This window comes from Hemiscyllium ocellatum, chromosome 9 (genome assembly GCF_020745735.1).
Source record: "Hemiscyllium ocellatum isolate sHemOce1 chromosome 9, sHemOce1.pat.X.cur, whole genome shotgun sequence".
Taxonomy (NCBI): domain Eukaryota; kingdom Metazoa; phylum Chordata; class Chondrichthyes; order Orectolobiformes; family Hemiscylliidae; genus Hemiscyllium; species Hemiscyllium ocellatum.
This window is the reverse complement of record NC_083409.1, coordinates 72,940,545-72,960,767: the sequence shown is the minus strand read 5'-3', so window position 1 is coordinate 72,960,767 and position 20,223 is coordinate 72,940,545. Positions and strand designations below refer to the sequence as shown.

Sequence of the window (20,223 nt, the reverse complement as noted above, 5' to 3'; positions counted from 1 at the left end):
CCTTGCAGTGCCCAAGATGCTGAAATATAATAGTAGCTACACTTCAAAAGTACTTAGGGATTATGCACTTGATGATTAATGTACATTCTCAAGCACTTCACACTACATTATTAAAGAACTTCATGAAAATTCATTGACAATTATAAAACGTACTTTATGAATGTTTGTTTATTTTTGTTGCTACAACAAACAAAAGAATGAAAACTAGCTGCAATCACCGTACACATTCCAGTTAGGTATCATTCTTGGATAAAATTCTATACAGACTTCAATCAAAGGTAACACTCTGAAATTAATAAGGCCTTCAGTGTTAAATTATAATGCAAAATCATTGGCTTCATTTTCATTTTACATCTATATATAAACATTTATGCATCGGTACACTAATAAACACTGTCCATATTAATGAAATTATCTCTCTCTCTCTATACATATATATGTACATGTATCTATGAAAAGATATTCAAGCAGTAATGAAACATTCTAGTAAAGCCCTACATTGGTGGGTGTAGGACTTGACTTAACACAACGTATGGAAGTGTTACCATTTTTTTTAAACATCTAAAATGGCAATATAGAGAGTGCACTTAGTTGTGCAGATATCCAAGATTTTTCTTCCTCCGATTTCTTGATTGTTTTTCAATGCATACACAAATTTTGGCAGATGAACTTGTAAATCTAACTTGGAGATCTGCAACTAGAATTACAAATTTTTGATGTGGAGCAGGAGCAAACATTCTCAACAGCCATTCTATAGCACTAAAACTTTTTCACAATATCTTACAAGAGCTAACTGTTCCACCACACTTTTTTTAAAGTCCAATTTCCCTGAGAAAGGAACCACTTAAAATATTACCAGATGAAACCTGAAAAATGCATTTCTTCATTGAATGCAGTTGTGTAACCACAAAGCTAGATAGTTTTATTAAATTTTAAGAATCTTGATACAAAATTTTCTGTCAGGTGAAAGGGAGTTTTGTTTTTCATTCGAAGGCTTTAAATGGTGCTCTGTTCAGATATTGTTGAATATCCTAGTATCTATTGCCTCCTAACCTCTTTAACAATGGGTCATCATATATCCAGCATTCTCCATCTTCATGAAACACCTAAAAGAGATAAAGTGTGATTTATGAGATCACAGTTTCCAAAGTATAGCAATTAAATTATTACATAGGTTAACTGTTGAATGGCTGAAGGTACTGACCAATGCAATATAAAACCATATAAACCAGAAGGTGCTACGTTTGGTTTCTGGACTGTGCTGGGTTAGTGTAGTTGAGCCAGGGTCATAGCTGGGGAAACGACAAGTAACATCAGCATTTTGAGCTTTGGCAGATGATGGAGGAGTCAAATCCGAATTCCTGCTGTTCATCATTATTTAGTTGACTTTTGTGGTAAGGAAGGGGGAAGAAATGCTTAAATCGGTAACTAACAGAATCCTAGTATAAATACTTCCCTATTTCTCCCCTTTTTTTAAAGCTTTGACAAAGGGTCAGTTAAACTCGAAATGTCAGCTCTTTTCTCTCCTTATAGATGCTGCCAGACCTGCTGAGATTTTTCAGCATTTTCTCTTTTGGTTTCAAATTCCAGTATCCGCAGTAATTTGCTTTTATACTGACAGAATCCTACTTGGTCCTAATTGATTTCCTTTGGGGCTTGGAGTTTCATGTGAAGTCTGCTCCCCGTTCAGGAGGCTAGGCAAAAGCACACAGTGCGTGAGACCCACCAACTGCCTACCCCACCCCTCCTGCCATCCATTCCATTCCGTTTCCACCCCCTCCTGGCAGCCGGACTGTACACTAACAGTAAGACTGCTGCTGCCTTTGTGGGGTAAGTCTCCAAATAGCGCGCGCGCACACAACTTTTTGACAGGTTTCACCTCTGCACTGTACAGGAAAATGTTGGCGAGATTATCTGGGGAAGGAGAGTTTAGGGTTCAGCCCTGTGAAGAACTCTAGGGAAAGTTTGGGGAGTGAGAGAGAGAGAGAGAGACTGGTCTCCTATAAACAAAAGATGCAATCAGAGTTGAAACAGCTCTTTGACATAACGTTTGTCAGGACCTTGTGATCCCCTTCACATAATCCGATATTCGGAAAATTGATATTCAGATGATCGAAGTTCCCCTGTACTTCCTTCCAGTGTGAAGGACAATTAATCATTCACTGTAATTGTTTGTTTTCAGTATCTGTCAATTTCATATCCTTGCTGCCTTTAATTTCATGTGCATCGATTTTGCTAAAATATCTATTATAATCTTTACATGGATTTGATACAGTACACATTGACCACTTACACATTAATGCTCCCATAATTTTATCAAAGACTCATGTGATTTGCCTTTAATAAATCTGTATGGCTATTACTGATGAACCCATATTCTTCCAACAATTTTGCTTGGGATTGTTGTCATTAAATGCTTTTGCACCACTGGGGTTAGGTTGAACAAATTTGATTTGACAGGTTTCCCTCTTTTTGAAAATCAGTGAAATATTACAAACTATAATTATCTAGAAACACCTCCATATGCAAGAAGGATTGCAAAATTGTTGTGGAGACTCTGTTACCTCAGGTTTCTAAGTGGCACTTTATCTGGATCACTTCACATATTATGACAACACTGGCAGTTTCCTTTTCTTTTGAGAAGGCGCATTATGTTCACCTGTATTTTGCTTTAGCTTTTCCTATTTATTCTAGATCTAGAATAATCAACAAATCATTACTAAATTGTCTTTACGTAACTGAATCTGAGAAAAGCAGTTGAATTGAAACTTAGTCTCATACCCGTGTCTCCCATTGAACTTCATTCTCTTTTCTTTCCCTTGCTTCAGCTCTTTGTCTTTCCTCAAGTCTATGTTTTGCATCTGTGGCAGCATCAATATCCTTTATTTTCAAATTATGCGTTACATCCTTCCAAAGTCTGAATAAAAAACACAAATGGGAGATATTTTTTTAAAAAGTGATTAAATATTTACAACCAATACTGCATGTCTTAGCATTTGGTATTTCCAGATAACGAGGGGTGATTAGCTCCCCTCTTTGTCGACCCTCCTGTAAGTCAGGTAAACTTTTCTTAGCATGTAGCTATCAAACTTGGCTAAGGATTTTTTTTGTACAGAACTTGAGCACTGCTGCAAAATAGGAAATTTTGTGGAGGCTCTTCTTGCATTCATCAGGACAATTTGCAAGAATAATTCAAGATGAAAACCAACATTTCTACTAGTGTAGGAAAATAACATTTAGAATAGAATCCCGACAGTGTGGAAACAGGCTTTTAGCCCAACAAGTCCATACCAATCCTCCAAAGAGTAACCCACTCAGATCCATTCCCCAACTGTATTACTCTACATTTTACCCTGACTAATGCACCTAACCTTCATATCCCTGAACATAATGGGCAACTTAGGGCAAGTTCACCTAACCTGCACATCTTTAGACTGTGGGAAGAAACCAGAGCACCTAGAGGAAACCCACACAGACACAGGGCATGTGCAAACTTCACACAGAGACAGTTGATGGAGGCTGGAATTGAAGCCAAGTGCCTGGTGCTGTGAGGCAGCAGTGCTAACCATGGAGCCGCTGTGGCTAAGTAGAAGATTACCGTATTGAATGACATAACAAGGACAAAGGACTGAATTCGATCCTTTGTGTTCTTAAATCCTGCAGTAGCTTCAATTGTTTCATGGGATCAGAAAGTTTCCAGAGTGTCTTTACATTTCATGAGCTCTGGATGTTTCTTATGAAAAATGACATGACGTAGGAAAGGTGCCTTATTCCAACCATTTGGCTTAGAGTAGGTTTTACAGATGCGTTTTGTCTTTTCTTTCCTGATACTTTTTGTTTAAATGTATTAATTTTGGAAGCAAAGACATTCAAAGAGGGGTGCAAATGGGACAATAATTTGGAAACATTTACGTCAAGTATAGATTTTCCTTTGCAAAAGGAGTGTGACAATGGAAACTTAGAATGGCAGAAGTACTTAAAAATGTACAATGTCAACTTGCTTGGGTGGTGGTGGTATTGGGTGGGTGGGTTCAGAAACAGGAGAGTGGTCAACATTATAGTGAGATTGAAGTCAAACGAGTTTGTGGTGGTTCTCATGAACAAGTATAAAAGACTATAAAAATCACAATGTAGGCATATAGTGTATGTTTTCTTTTAAGGTTGAATTTTTATGGTCGTTGTCAGGAGGTGGTGACTTTTTTTAAAAAAAGGTTAGAAAGCGATTTTGGATAGTCAGCTTGAGCAATGTTTCCAAGAAAATGTGTCACTTCAGTTAAGTGACTTACACGCCACCCAGGTGGTAAATTTATTAACTTTTAAGACTACTGAAAAATAGAACAGTTTCATATTAGCAGAAGGATAGTGGATTTGTAAAGCCTTCAAGCTGGTAGAGAACCTTTAGTTTTTTTTTTAGCATTCCAAGGATAATGTCTGGAAAATTCTCTGAGGTTCTCTTAAGATTTTAGAGTAAGTGACTATACCCATCTTGTGTCTCCAGGAGAGAGAATAAAACAGAGCACCACACCTGATAAACTGGCAGAAAATTCTAAGGGAAATTCTTGTATGAAATTCAAGAGTTAAGACGGAAGTGACATTTTACTGTGATTGAGAACCTGCAAAGATATTGCTTTACTGAATACAAATAAGCTGGTATTCTTTTGTTGAAAGAATGTTGGCAGCCAGATATACAAGGTTTCAGGGAGTTACTACCTCAGTACCCAAATTGTAAAAATTAAACTTATGACCTATAAAACCAGGTTTCACTCTGGAATCTGATTTGACCAATATTGCTATTAGCTGGAATCGTAACAAAATTTATAAAGTGACTTTTCTTCTGAGGTGGACAGCAATACTTTTTGCTATGTTTGTACGAGTAAACTGACAGAATAAAGAAAGAATCCTTTTACAAGAACAGATCTGAACCTGAACAATTCAACCTTCTGAACCCAGAGAAAGATTTGTATGCGAATAAATCAAACTTGCTTTTTAGTTTATTTACATCAACTCAGAATCACATTGCATGCAGTAGTCTATGCTATGCCCGAGACTCCTTTCAGGTTTATGAGCCACTTCCACAATGTGAATATAAAGCATAGCTGAGTTCTTACCCTATTTTCAACATGTGGATTTGCTACATGGAATCCAGGAACTGGGACATTTCTCCCAGACGGTCTGTTTCTATGCATGGCCTTACTATTATAATTAGTCTCCCACCTGATATTTGGGTAGACATTGCACTGTCCTTCAGTGCTATAAGGAGAAAAGCAAAATGCTGAGGAGAATAAGTTTCTTAAGAACATATAACACGTGCACAACTGTTTAAAAAGAAACCATAAAAATTTGATTGTACTTGACAAAAAACAATTGGTGAGTACTTGTTAGTTGTAAATTTGGAGCATGATTGCAGATTTCCAAACTCCAGAAACCAATCTACAAGCTATTTGCTGACAAAAATGTGTACTTTGAATACAGTTGTTACCTGACATTTTCCTTAAGAATGAAAAGTGAAATTTATCTTCTCATAACTGCAGCAAAGAGAAGATAAATCATTACCTTCTGGATTCAAAGTCATCCTGATCTTCCAACTTCCTTACTTTTTTCTTGATAATAGGCAATTTCTTTGTATCAATAAATATGTTGTTCTCCTGCATTAAAACCATAAAGTCCCCATCAGTTTTGCCACTGAGACATATCAAATCTTGCACAATTATAAATACAGACACTTATGTTAAATTATTTCTAATCTCAAAACCAAAAAAAAGGTTAATAAAGAATTCCTTGGAACAAAATAATGTAGCATTCCTGTTTTTACCAAATTTCATGTAAACTACTTATGAACGTAGTTTTTCATTTTATGTATTTTCTTTCTCTCCTATGGTGAGCTAATTTCACCAGCTACTTAGACATCCATAATGACCATATAGCATCAATTCCATCTGAAATTACTACTGCCTGGAATGGTAATCATGAAGGAATATCACCTTCCCAACCACTCCCAAGATTGAATACCCATCTCAAAATTATATGTTATTAAAAGTGACGACTTTGAATAGTTTACTCAATTTCTGGGATCGGATTTGTCCAATATTGCTATTAGCTGGGATCATAACAAAATTTATAAGGCAACCATGCAAACTGCCACAGAATTGACTGATCACAAAAGTTGATCACAAAATACTCAATAAACCATCCCATATCAGCAGATTTTGCCACAAGTCTTAGGAGCAGAAGCAGGATAATTTGGCTTATCAAATTTGCTCTGCCATTGAATAAGATCATGGCTGATCTGATAATCCTCTATTCCACTTTCCTGTCTTTTCCCAACACCCTTTAATTCCCTTACTGGTTAAAAATCTTTCCATCTCAGCCTTGAATATTCTTAATGACGACTTTCTTGATAGCCCACTACAGTAAAGAATTTAACAGATTGACTACCTTCAGAGAAGAAATTCTTCCTTATTCCCTTCTTAATTGGGTGACCCCTTACTGAGATTATACCCACTGGTCCTAGACTGTCCCACAAAAGTAAATAACCTCACCGCATCTACCTTGGGAATCCTCCTAAAAACCTTACATATTTCAATGCGATCTCTTCTCATTATCCTAAATTCCCAATGAGTACAAGCCATACTTGATGGGCTAAATGGCCTATTTCATGTTTCTTTTGGTCTCAGTATCCCAACTTCATCAACTGAATCTCTCACTGTTCTTAGCCAAGGTTGCTTTGAGGGAGGACATCAAAACACAAGTCATTAACAGATGTAAAATAAGGAATGAAAATAAGTTTTGGTTCCAGTCACATTAAGAATAATGAAGATAGCAATCCAGTTATATGTTGCAACCAGGAGTGTAAAATAACAAACAGTTAAATGGTAAGTGTTGGTCTTCCCATTAATATATTGCCGCTAATGCTTAAAACATTACAAAAACTGCCAAAGACTTTCTTGTTTGGAAAGGCATTAAGGAAAGGTTGAGGATATTACGTTGCTACTGTTTCTGTAGATTTACCCATTGTTCTTTATCGTCTTTAGTGAGTACAATTCAGACTACAGAAATTGAAAGAAATGTAAGCAGTCTTGTTAACATTTAAATGGTTAACCCATTAAACAGCTTAAATGTGTACTATAAAATTATATTTATATCCCTAGTTGCAAGGATGTGAGCATTAATCATTTATTTAGTTTGTGGTTCGTTTTACTACAAAAGAAGTACATTAACAAAATAATGAGCATCTTTAAGTTTAGAACACAGCTTACCCCTGTACTCCATTTAACATACATCACTCCATTCCACTCTCCTTCAACTGAGGCAAAACATTTCTTGTCATTTGGGGAACTGAAATAGCAAAATAATGACTTTTTTGCAACTTATTACTGATTTTGAAAAAACAACATGAAAATATGTGAAAATACCTACAATATTTCAGCTGTTATTCTGTGTTTCTTGCCTCCATAGAAAGGCTTGGTATGAAATGTAATATTGGCATTGTATCCTGTTTTTGTACACGTTATGCTGCATTCACCTCCTAATTCCACCCATGGAACGGTTAAAATAGACCTGTTAAATAAATTGAAAAAAAGTCTGAATATCATAAAATTTACCTAATTTTCGATTACAACCTTAGCACTGGTGGAATGCCTTTGTACAAAGGAGCTGCATAAATGTTATAAAGTAAAATCAGATATTGAGCCACATTAAGGAATATTAGCACAGACAATAAACAGCTTGATCAAATGTTGGTTTTATGGAGCTCCACAGAGGAGAAAAGTGAGGTCACAAGCAGGAGGTGTAAGGAAGTTATTCCAGAGCTCAGGATCAGGCATCTGAAAGCAAGGCCACAAATGATAGGACAATTAAAGTCAGGCATATAAAAGAGACCAAAATCAAAACAGTACTATAGTTTGAAGAATGAATGCCATGACTACAGACTTGAAAACAGGGATGAGAATTTTAAAATTGAGTTAAGCATTTCTTAATCAGAGCCTTAGCAAGTTAGAGATCACGGAGATAATTGTGAGGAAGGACAAGCAAAGCAGAGTTTTAGATAATGTTAGATTCCAGAGATTAGAGGTTTGAATAATTAATCCTTGTTTAGAGGCAATAAAGCCTCAGATTAGCATTTTTATAGCTGGTCAGCTGAGGTGGGATGGAGTCAGTTGATGTTAGAGGTGAAAATAGATGTTCTTAGTAATGGAGTGAATACATGGTCAGAGGGTCACTGCTAAGTCAACTACAACACAAAGTTTGCAAACATTTTGGTTTGGCCTCAGACTGTTGCCCAGAAGACAGAGGAGTCAGCAGCTCGAGTGTGGAGTTGTTGGGACCAAAGACAGTAACTTCAGTCTTTCCAATATATAATTTGGAGGTAACTTCTGATCATCCAGTACTGGTTGTCAATTAAGCAGTCTAGTAATTTAGAAGCAATAGTGAGATGAGAGAAGTAGTAGTTGTGAGGTAAGTTGGATGTTGTCATTATTACATGAGAACTGGCTGTTTGTTTGCAGATGTCACCAAAGGGTAGCGTGTAAATAAGAAAAGACAGGCAAGCAAAGATAGGTCTTTGGGCAACTCTAGAAGTTACCACTTCACAGAGGAAGAGAAGACACTACAGCAGATAATAAACAAATTGGTTTATTGTAACGCAAACTGATGGACATGAACATTTAAAGTGGTAGCATATTCAGACAATACTTGCCTTCCGTAGCCATTTGGAAAAGTGAGAATATAATGCTCATCATAATCAAGTAGAGAGACACACCCTGTCAAATGAAAGAAATAAACTTTTAGTATGGATAAGTGGAATTGGAAAGTGGTCCATGCCAAGGAAAACCCAAGATAAACTAAAAATTAATGAAGGTAAAGTTTTTTAAAAAATCAGAATTCTGATGATAAAAGACAGCAACACATCATTGCCATTCTTCAATCTGTGTAAGATGATAGACATGCAGCAAATCTATTGGGGATGAGATAGTTGCACTTTTGCTGATGGCTGAAGAGATCAATCAATGAAAGGTTCTGCTACAAATGACACATGAAATGTTAACCACGTGTCGTGCTCATATTTGCTGTTCCCACTGTAACTACTAATTGGCATGGCATGGCAGCCCAAAAATGATATGTGATTCCTTTTGTCATCAGAAAGTGTCTTTGAGACAGGAAAAATGTGTTTCTATCATCCTATTCCTGAAGCAGGGCCTCAGGCATCAGACCAGTCTTTGGTTCCAGCTATCACATCTGGCAGAAAACTATTGGGATTACATCTGTCTTCCCTCTTGTGCATGTGGCTGGCATTTTTACCGCCCACCTCTAACTGTACTTGAGAAAGACCTGACTCCTTGAACCAGTGCAGTCCACATGGCTTAGGTAAATTAATCGCACTAACAGACGGAGTTCCAGAGGTTTGACTCCCAACAGTGAAAGTATTTTGGAGGAGAACTTGAGGTGGTACTGTTCTGCCTATCTGTCTGTCGCCCTTATCCTTCTAAACAGGAGATATTGCAGGTTTGGAAGGTCAAAAGTAGTAGACTCCTTTCTCTACGCGTGAAAGGAGTCCTGCATCATAAAACCAAAGTAGCAGAATTTGCTAACAACTTCCGGAAATGCACTTTTTTAAAAAAAAATGTATGATCCAGGGTAGGAGAAGTGAATGCTTGTCCGGTAATTTTTGTCATTTCTAGTAAAGGGGAACAAGCTCCTGGCATAGGAGAGATAATGTAATGGAGATACTGTGGAGGAATTCTCTGGTCAAGATGTGGCATATTTTGTTTTCAGTTTCCTGCTCTCACTCTGGACTAGAAAATTTTATTGACTTTGGTTTCAATTTCCATTTACCTTGCCTTCACGTGGTTCACCTCTAATTCTTCTTCAACTTCTCTTTTGTCTGCAGGCTGGCTACCAATTAATATGTATTACAAACCCAAATGCTGCCATAGCTATCTCAACAGTACTTTCATTTTATTTCCTGTGAGAACTATTCAATTCCACCTTACTTCCTGTTTCCACTGGCAGGTGAAACTAGGACAAAACAGCATAGCCTCAAAATTAGGGGGAGCCACTTTAAGGTTGAATTGAGAAAGAACATCTTCACTCAGAGGGTTGTGAATCTATGGAATTCCCTGCCCAGTGAAATAGCTGATGCTTCCTCAGTAGATATTTTTAAAGCTAAGATAGATAATTTTTTTGAACAGTAAAGGAATTAAGGGTTATGGTAACAGCGTGGATAAGTGGACCTGAGGGCACAAAAAGATCAGCTGTGATCTTATTGAATGGCAGAGCAAACTCAAAGGGCCAGATGGCTTACTTCTGCTCCTGGTTCTTAAGATCTAAGTGGAACTCTAAGTTTTAGGTCACTTGTCATTTAATTGCCTGTTCCATATCTACTTTGACCTAGCTATCCTCACCCTCTGACATGGTTCCAATGAAGCTCAATAGAAGCTTGAAAAATAGCGTCTGGTTTTGGATTGATTAGTTACCTTACTGGCTTTGATTAAATTTTCAATACAGAATTCAATAATTTCAGATTGTAAACCTCCTACCAATTATTCTAGATACGAGTTATTAGTAATAATTCCACAATTGCACACGCATCTTTACTGCAAGATCATCTTTCATTTCCTTACTTACTGCAACACTAAATCCATATAATTCTACTTCTCAAACTCTTTCATTCCCTTGCTTGAAAGATTCTATATGCCTGAGCCATAAAAATATTCCAGGACTTCACCATCTTTTCAGGAAGAGTTCTAAAGATGCAAGATCCTCATTGCTAATTACTTTCCTCATTACTTTACTTACCTGCATACTAACCTTTTGTGATTTACACATTAGAAATTGGATATCCCTTTGCGTCTCATAACTCTACAATCACACCATTTTTATGATATGCTTCATTTTTTATTCTTGTTGCCAAAATGGACTATTTCATTTTCCCACATTATAGTCCATCTACCAGATCTTTTCCCACTCCATTAACCTATTTATAACCCTCTGTAATGTCCTCTTCATAACTTATTTTGTTACCTTTCTTTGTGTTAGCAGCAAATTTGGTAACCAACGTATCTATCCTTGCATCCAAGTTATATGTATAAATTATAAAATGCATCAACCCCTGTGGTACATCACTTGTTACATTTCATTATCCTATAAAGGATTAATTTATATTTACTCTCTATCTCCCAATTGCCATTCAATTTTCTATCCATGTCAGTTTGCTAGTCTGTACACTAAGCTTTTATTTTCTGCAACATTGATGTGGCACCTCATCATAAGCCATCTAGAAACCTAAAGACAGTATATCCACTGGTTCACCTTTATCCACATCACATGGTTAAAAATAACTCCAATTGATTGGTTAAATATGCTTTCCTGTTCATAAAACCAGCTGACTCCACTCAAAGTTCTCTCAGTGACCTTCCCTAATTTCTTTAATAGCAGCTTCTAACATTTTCCCTATGATTGATGAAAAGCTCACTGGCCTACATTTACCTGTTTCCTGTCTTCTGTTCTTATTGAACAAAGGTGTGAAATTTGTTATTTCCAATCTAACAGGATCTTCCCCCAACCAAGAGAATTTTGGAAAATTGAAAACTACATTAACAAGTTTACTAGCTATTCTTTAAAGGTGCGGGGATGAAGTCCATCAGGAATCGGGAACTCTCAGCCCACAGTTCCAATAATTTAATCAGGATCACTTCTCTAGTGATTAAAATGTTCTAGAGTTCCTCCTCTTTCCTGAGTGGTGGCTGAGACATGTATCCTCTACAATGAAGACTAGATTGGGTTGGAATATCTGCTTGGCTTGGACAAGTTGGACTGAAGAGATGCTGTACATCTCTATGACTCTAAGACTGATGCAAAATACCACTTTAATTTATCAACAATCTTCTTAGTTTCCATTATTATTTCTCCAGGCGCACTTTCCATGTAGCAAAGTTCATTGTGTTAATATTTTTTACAAAGTGACCCTTACCATAACCCTGGCTACCTTGCTGCTGTACTCCAACTTCTCTATCCTTAATATTTTTTCAGTCATTCCTTGCTGCTTTTCATAGTTTGTCCAATTTTCTGACAAAGACTGTTGTTGCACAATTGCATGCTTTTTTTCCTTAAGTTTGATGCTATCTTTAACTTTTCTAGTTAACCATGAATGATAGATCCTTCCATTGAAATTTTTCTTACTCTTCTGTGCCTTCTGAAAGTTTCTTCTAAAGTCTGCCACTGCATCTCTATTGACCTACCCTTTAACCCAATTTGCCAATTCACTTTAGTCCGCTCAGCTTTCATGCCCTCATTATTGCCCATATTTAAATGTTAAGAAAACTAAACTGTTTCTCCTCAGGTTCTTCCAGATATGTAGATTATTTCCAGCATCTTCTGCTCTTAATTCAGAATCCCAGTAAACTTTTGTGAGTAGATATTTGCGGAAATGACGGATTTAAAACATTGGCATGTCTGGACAAGACTATTTCTTGATCAACCACACTCTGCTTTCAGGCATATCTGCATGAAGTATAGTACGGTGTGTTTGTGAAGCAAACATTCAAATTATTGAGAGAAGCCATCGGATCTCTGTTAGCATAAATTCCATCTGGAGGAGAATCCACAGTTACTAATTTACAATTACCATTATAGATTAAATGGTTGTTGCATAATTAATTTTAAAAGCACTGTAGTTTCCCCAGCAAAGTCACTATCTTGCATCAGACAAGACCACAAGTTCAATCATCTGGTCTAGAACATTGAACATAGGAAATTACAGCACAGAACAGGCCCTTTGGCCTATGATATTGTGCCAACTATTATTTCTAATCTAAGATAAAATAACCTAACCTACACATCCCTCAATTCATGTGCATGTCCAGCAGTCACTTAGATGTCCCTAATGACTCTACTTCCATCGCCACTGCTGGCAACGCATTCCATGCATTCACAACTCTCTGTGTAAAGATTCTACTTCTGACATCTCCTCTACACCTTCCTCCTAATATCTTAAAACTATGATCCCCCCCGTGCCAGTCAATCCTACCCTGGGGAAAAGTCTCTGGCCATTGACTCTATCCATGCCTCTCATTACCTTGTGTACCTCGATCAGGTCACTTATCTTCCTCCTTCTCTCCAGCAAGGAAAGTCTGAGCTTAGTCAACTTCTCTTCATAAGACAAGCCTTCCAGTTCAGGCAGCATCCTGGTAAACCTTCTTTGCACCCTCTCCAAAGGATCCGTATCTTTCCTGTAATAGGGCGACCAGAACTGGACACACTATTCCTAGTGTGATCTCACCAGGATCTTATAGAGCTGCAGCAAAACCTCGCAGCTCTTAAACTGGTCTGTCCTGTATGAGCTCATCTCAAAAGCAACAGTTCAAGGTTGCAGTGTATTTAGTTCAGAGAAATTAAAGTCAGTCATTATTCCTGCACCTGATCCATAAATGGAAACGCTTAGCTGGGAATCTGTCAGTGTTGATCATAGGAGATGAAACCACAACTGATACCCAATGTGGCAAAGCCTCAGGCATGAAGGTGAGTTAGGCATTTATTCGGGGTGGGGAAATGACTGCTGTCAATTGAATCGCGGAACTAAACTCTTCAGGAGAAAGGGGGCAGGAAGAAGTAGACATAACAAAAGTTGACAGTGCATTGAGAATCAGAGATGGGAGGTCATGTTGTGGCTGTACAAGACATCAGTTACGCCATTTTCAGAATATTGCATTCAGTTCTAGACTCTGTTATAGAAAAGATATTGTGAAACTGGAAAGGGTTCAGAAAGGATTTACAAGGATGTTGCCAGGGTTGGAGGGTTTGAGCTATAGGGAGAGGCTGAATAGGCTGGAGCTATTTTTCCCTTGAGTGCTGGAGACTGAGGGATGACCTTACAGAAGTTTATAAAATCTTGAAGGGTGAATGGTCAAGGTCTTTTCCCCAGGGTAGGGGAATCCAAAACTGGAGGTTGAATATAGGTTTAAAGTGAGAGAGGGAAGATTTAAAGGGATCTGAAGGGCAGCTTCTTCCACTCAGAGGGTAGTGCATGTATGGAATGAACTTCCAGAGAAAGAAATGGAAGCTGGTACAATTACAACATTTAAAGGGCATCTGGATGAGTACATGAATAGAAAGAGCTTGGAGGGATATGGGCCAAATATGGGACTAAATTAATTTAAGATAACTGATCAGTGTGGATGAGTTGATCCAAAGGGTCTGTGCTGTACATCTCTATGACTGACAAAGAAAATTTCAAAAATATTCAGAAGTTTGATAAAATGAAAACAGCTATCTTTGTAGAAGGTCTGGGAAAGAAACTTACCTTGTCCTATATTATGTACTCCTATGGACATTCCAAGAAACTTTGATTTAGTCCAGATGTGAGCATTGAATTGTATCCTTTTTGAGAAACATTCTGCATAAAATGCTGAAACTGTGATTAAAAAAAAAAGGGGAATATTATGACGAAGACAATTTTCCCTTATTGGACCATTAACAGTTTGTAATAAATTGCACAACTGCCTGACAAAATATGGAAATATGTAAAACTTATAGCATTAAATAGGCTTTTTGGCATGTACAGCCCAAGTCGGTATTTCCTCCCCACGCGAGAAAATAATTCTACCATATTCCCACTTTTTTGTCATATTCCTTCATACACAGGCAGACAAAAGTGAAATTCTCCAAAACAAATTTACTATCACTTGAAAAGTTGAAATTGGAAGGGTACTGTCCTGTATAACGGATGGTTAAAAAGCAGGGCAGTAAATTGCTCTGGCATAACCTGAGAGCAATTTTCCCTGTAAGCTGCAGAGCTATACAACACTGAAGGTTTCTGCACAGGCCAAGTGCAAGTTGGCCTCTTTAAGCTGCTGAACAAACAAAAAAATTAAAAGGCCTGTGCACCTCATCAAATTATCTTTGGGCAACAGAAAAATGAGAAAGTGTAGGTTGTTCATGACAAGCAATCACAGATACAGAGACAGGTTACCCAAATAAGGAGAAAAAATGTCTTTTGAAACTGCTCATGAGCATTGAAAATTTGGTCAATTATTAAATCATAAAATGTTCTGCAGAGTATAGGGTATAAAATGTTCTGCAGAGTATAGGGTATAAAATGTATAAACCACCAGACAAGTTGGCAGATCAGAAAACAAATAAACAAACATCAATGCAGATTGCCTTCTGGATAGCTGGGCTGAAGGGAGTATCCAAATTAAGAGACAAACACATCCGCAGTTTTTATTAAATATTGGATCACAAGAACAATGACTTCTGCTCCAATATAAAAAAAGGATAAAATTTTTACTCAGTTTCTTTAGAGAATGCTGCAACATTCTGAAGTCTTGTGTGGTTTCTTAGATTACAGTGGTAACTAGTAAACAAAAAATGCACAAAATCCAGGGTTCACACCATTAACACCTCAACAAGGTTGCATTCCAATCTATATTTGTGACTCCAAATGGGTCCATTCCCTCTGGTCCACTCTTTCTCCATTCCCAATATCTCCTCATATTCCATGGCATCTTCCCATGCAATCATAGGCATAATACCTGGCTGTTTACCTCCTTCCTCATCATCATCCAAGGCCCCGGACATACTTTCCAGGTGAAGCAGTGATTTACCTGCACTTCATTCAATCTAGTCTACACTGCTCACAACATGGTCTCCTCTACATTGGGGAACGAAACACAGACTGGGTGATTTCTTTGCAAAATATCTACGTTCTGTGTGCAAAAATAACAAACTTCCAGTTGCCTGCCATTTAAACACACCATCATGTTCCCACACCAACATTTCTGTTGCAGATGTGTTGCAGTATGCAAGCAAGCCTCAATGCAAGCTCGAAGAAAAAATCATTTTCTGAATGGGGACCCTGCAACCTCCATGACCCAACGCAGAGTTCAACAACTTTAGAGCCTGACTCTATTGGCATGGCTGTTCCAGCAGTTAGCCCTGCTGCCTCATAGTGCCAGGGACCTGGGCTCGATTCCAGTGGTCTCAATAATTTCCTGCATTAAAAAAGAAATTCTGATTTTCCCAGCAGTTCTTTCGCAACTTATCTTTCTCCATGTTCTCTGGTTACTAACCCTTCTGCCAGCAGAAACAGTTCCTTCCTATTTACTCTAATCAAAACTTCTCAATTTTAATGTCTTTTAAGATTCATAGTCTTCTCTGCTCTAATGTGTATAATACCACGTTCTCTTATATCTTCACACAACGTAAATCTCTTGTCCATCCAGCAAACTACTCTGAGGAGAAAGTGAGGACTGCAGATGCTGGAGATCAGAGCTGAAAATGGTCACTGGCTTGTGGCCATTCCTGAAGAAGGGCTCATGCCCGAAACATCGATTCTCTTGCTCCTTGGATGCTGCCTGACCTGCTGCGCTTTTCCAGCAACACATTTTCAGCAGCAAACTACTCTGCAAACTCTCAGGTCTTGACAGTCATATTCTAGTTCTAAATGCCAGAAAAGTGAAGTCACTTGCCTGGGAAATGGTAACAAAGGTCACATAATAAAAAGAATGTAACTTCTAGTTGGATATATTTAATGAGATTATTGAAATAAACTTACTTGGTGGGTGATGTGACACCTGTTCTGCTACAAATGTCACACTGTTCTGGCTAGCCTCTGGAACTGGACCTTCAGCAACAGATTCCTGTGACAAAGGGGGCAAATATGAGCATATAAAAATGTATTTAGAAATGCAAAAGCTCTGCAAAATTATTTTATACCTGTACAGTGCAACATGAGGTTCAATGTGAACAGGTTTGCTAAAAACAAATTACAAAACGTCTGTTGCATAAATCAGACCACTGGATTAGAAATATGCTGAAACCAAATTCATTAAGACTGATGAGTGATTTACCAAAATATAATTACCTGTGCTTTTCCTTTCCCATTTTAGAATTTGTCTTACTTTCGATTATTCCTGTTACATTGCTGGTAATGAATGAAGTTATTTTTCAATACTTGATAAATTTTGACTTGATTCAGCATGACGAATTAAATTATATCCTGCTTTAATCTGATTAATTGTCAAACACTTTACGTGAGGAAGAAGTCATATAGTCAGGTCAAAAGCAAAGTCACTGGCTTGTGGTTTTATATTTGCTGTTTTATGGCTCAGCTTAATTTAAACTTACTAACACGTAGGAATGTTTGAAGTGGGCACAACTTTTACTCAAAGACACAGCTATGTTTTACAATAGATTTGTTTTAGGCGTAACAGGCCTAAATGTATTAGTTTGTATAGTCATTGTGAACTTTAATTTGTTTTAGATATCAATAGTTATTGTGGAGTCACAAGATATTGCTGTAGTTACAGGATATCTATAAATGTTCCAGAACTCTCTTTGGGAAGATAGTAATCACCAGAAGATGACACTACATGCTGATATATGCATGAATGGCCTAACTGGTAGTAGCTAGCAAGGATTAATAAGGTCTGGGTTCTAGTGCTTTGATGCATGGCAACTTAGACTGAAGAGACAAGAAGAACTTCAGAACAGAACAAAACAAGGTCACGAAGCCTCGTCAAATCAGTACCCCAAACTGGAGCCCTAATGTGGGTTGGCTGCAAATCTCTTAGTATGCATAATTTCTTTTGTATCATTATGATAAACTTAATACGTTCTGTAAAACTTGTGAAAACATATTTATACCTGAATGAGTCGTAACTAATCATGACGAGTGACCTTTACATTAACCCTTTCAAACTTCAGTCTGTAATTCTAATTGACATAGATCTTGCAATTAAAGTACACTTCAAACTCTTAGTTTTGCGAAATCATTAAATAATGACCCCTAGTTCTACATTCGCCCACAAGAGAAAATATCTTTTCCACATCCATCCTGCCAAGACCTTAAGATGTTTAAATCAGATGTCTTTTTTATTTTTCTAGACTCTATAAGATACAGTCTAGCTTGTACAACTTTTCCTGACAACTTGGCCTTTGCTGAACTCCTTTTAATGTAATTACATCCTCTCTAAAATACGGAAACCACAGTACTTCAGGTGTGGTCTCAAATACCCTATATAAATGAAGCATAATCTCCCTAATTTTACAGCGAATTCTGCTCACTATAAATAATAACATTCTATTTGAACATAGAACATTACAGCGCATTACAGACCCTTCCACCCTTGATGTTGCGCTGACCTGTGGAACCAATCTGAAGACCAAGTAACCTACATTATCTCATTCTCATCCAATGACCATTTAAATGAGAGTCTACTAATGTTGCAGGCAGTGCATTCACACCCCCACTACTCTATGGGCAAACAAATTACCTCTGACATCTGTCCTGTATCTATTACCCCTCAATTTAAAGCTATGCCCTCTCATGCTAGCCATTGTCAACCAAGGAAAAAGGCTCTCACCACCCAACCTATCTAACCCTCTGATTATCTTATATGTCTCTATTAAGTCACCTCTCAATCTTCTTCTCTCTAACAAAAACAGCCTCGAGTCCCACAGCCTTTCCTCATAAGACCTTCCCTCCACACGAGGCAACATCCTAGTAAATCTATGAACCCTTTCCATACCTTCCACATCCTTCCCATAATGCGGTGACCAGAACTGTACGCAATACTCCAAATGTGATTGTACCAGAGTTTTGTACAGCTGCAGCATGATCTCATGGTTCTCAAAGTCAATCCTCCTACCAATAAAAGCTAACATACCTTGGATTCTTAACAATCCTAAGAAACCTGGGTGGCAACTTTCAAGGATCTATGTACCTGGTCACCAAGATCGCTCTGCTCATCTAGACTACCAAGAATCTTACCATTAGCCCAGTACTCTGCATTCCTGTTACTCCTTCCAAGGTGAATCACCTCACACTTTTCCTCATTAAATTCCATTTGCCACCTGTCAGCCCAGCTCTGTAGCTTATCTATGTCTCTCTGTAACCTTCAACATCCTTCATCACTATCCACAACTCTACCGACCTTGGTGTCATCTACAAATTTAATAACCCAGCCGTCTATCCCTTCATCAAGGTCATTTATAAAAATGGCAATTAGCTTTCCTAATTACTTCCTGAACAGTGACATGCACCAGGACATCCAGATCCTGCTGCATCTCAAAGCACTGTAATCTCTCACCATTTAGCTGTTATACTTTATTTGTATTCTCCCTATAAAATCAACAACTTTACAATTTTCCACTCTCTACTCAGTTTACAGATCTGTGCCCACTCACTTATCTACATTCTTCTTAGTCTCATGTCTTCTGCTCAACTTACCTATCTATGTATCATGAGCAATTTTAGCAACCATATCTTATGTCTCCTCATCGAAGCAATTTATATAAATTTTTAAAAGTTCATAGCCCAGCACTGATCATTGTGGCATTCCACTTATAAAATCTTGCTAATCAGGAAATGATCCATTCTGCCTGCTCTATGTCCTGTTGCCAGCCCAATCTTTTACACATAAGGGCAGGAGGGCCTTTTCCTGCTCCTGGTTATCTGGTCCTTGGAGACTGCTCCACCATTCAATAAAATCATTGCTGATCTTTTCATGGCCTCAGCTTCACTTACCTACCCTCTCACCATAATTCTTAATTCCTTTATCTTTCAAAATATTCTTAGTTTTAAAAACATTCAATGAGGAAGCCTCAACCACTTCATTGGACAGGGACTTCCACTACCCTTTGGGTGAAGGCATTCCTCCTCAATTCAGTCCTAAGTCTGCTCCCCCCAATTTTGAGGCTATGCCCTAGTTTCACCTGCCAGTGGAAACATCTTCCCTGCTTCTATCTTATCTATTCCCTTCATAATTTTATGTTTCTGTAAGATCTCCTCTCATTTTTCTAAATTCCAATGAATATAATCCCTGTCTACTCAGTATCTCCTCATAGGACAACCCCTTCAATTCCAGAATCAACCCAGTGAACCTCCTCTGCACTCTCTCAAGTGCCAGTATATCCTTTCTCAAGTAAGGAGACCAAAACTGCATGCAGTACTCCAGGTGTGATCTCACCAGCATCCTATACAGCTGCAACATTACCTCTCTGCCTTTAAACTCAATTCCTTCAGCAATGAAGGAGAAAATTCCATTTGCCTTCCTAATTACCTGTTGTACCTGCAGACCAACCTTCTGTGATTCATGCAAAAGGACACCCAGGTCCCTCTGCATAGCAGTATGCTGCAATTTTTTATCATTCAAATAATAGTCCTTTTTACTGTTAGCCCTACCAAAATGGATGACTTTATAGTTATCAACATTGTGCTCCATCTGC

At 37.8% G+C, this 20,223-nt stretch overlaps 1 protein-coding gene across 3 annotated transcripts in view; it reads right to left on the bottom strand.

The window, feature by feature from the left end:
* Positions 1-209: 209 nt before the first annotated feature.
* osbpl9 (oxysterol binding protein-like 9) overlaps positions 210-20,223 on the bottom strand; it is a 227,033-nt gene continuing 207,019 nt past the window's right edge. For all 3 annotated transcript variants that reach the window (XM_060830452.1, XM_060830453.1, XM_060830454.1), the window contains 8 exons: positions 16,550-16,634; positions 14,297-14,407; positions 8,696-8,759; positions 7,417-7,557; positions 7,257-7,335; positions 5,554-5,645; positions 2,782-2,917; positions 210-1,106 (listed from right to left, as the gene is read on the bottom strand). In XM_060830452.1, coding sequence (XP_060686435.1) covers positions 1,032-1,106; positions 2,782-2,917; positions 5,554-5,645; positions 7,257-7,335; positions 7,417-7,557; positions 8,696-8,759; positions 14,297-14,407; positions 16,550-16,634 — 783 coding nt within the window. In that variant the 3' untranslated portion in view covers positions 210-1,031. The remainder of the gene's footprint in view (positions 1,107-2,781; positions 2,918-5,553; positions 5,646-7,256; positions 7,336-7,416; positions 7,558-8,695; positions 8,760-14,296; positions 14,408-16,549; positions 16,635-20,223) is intronic.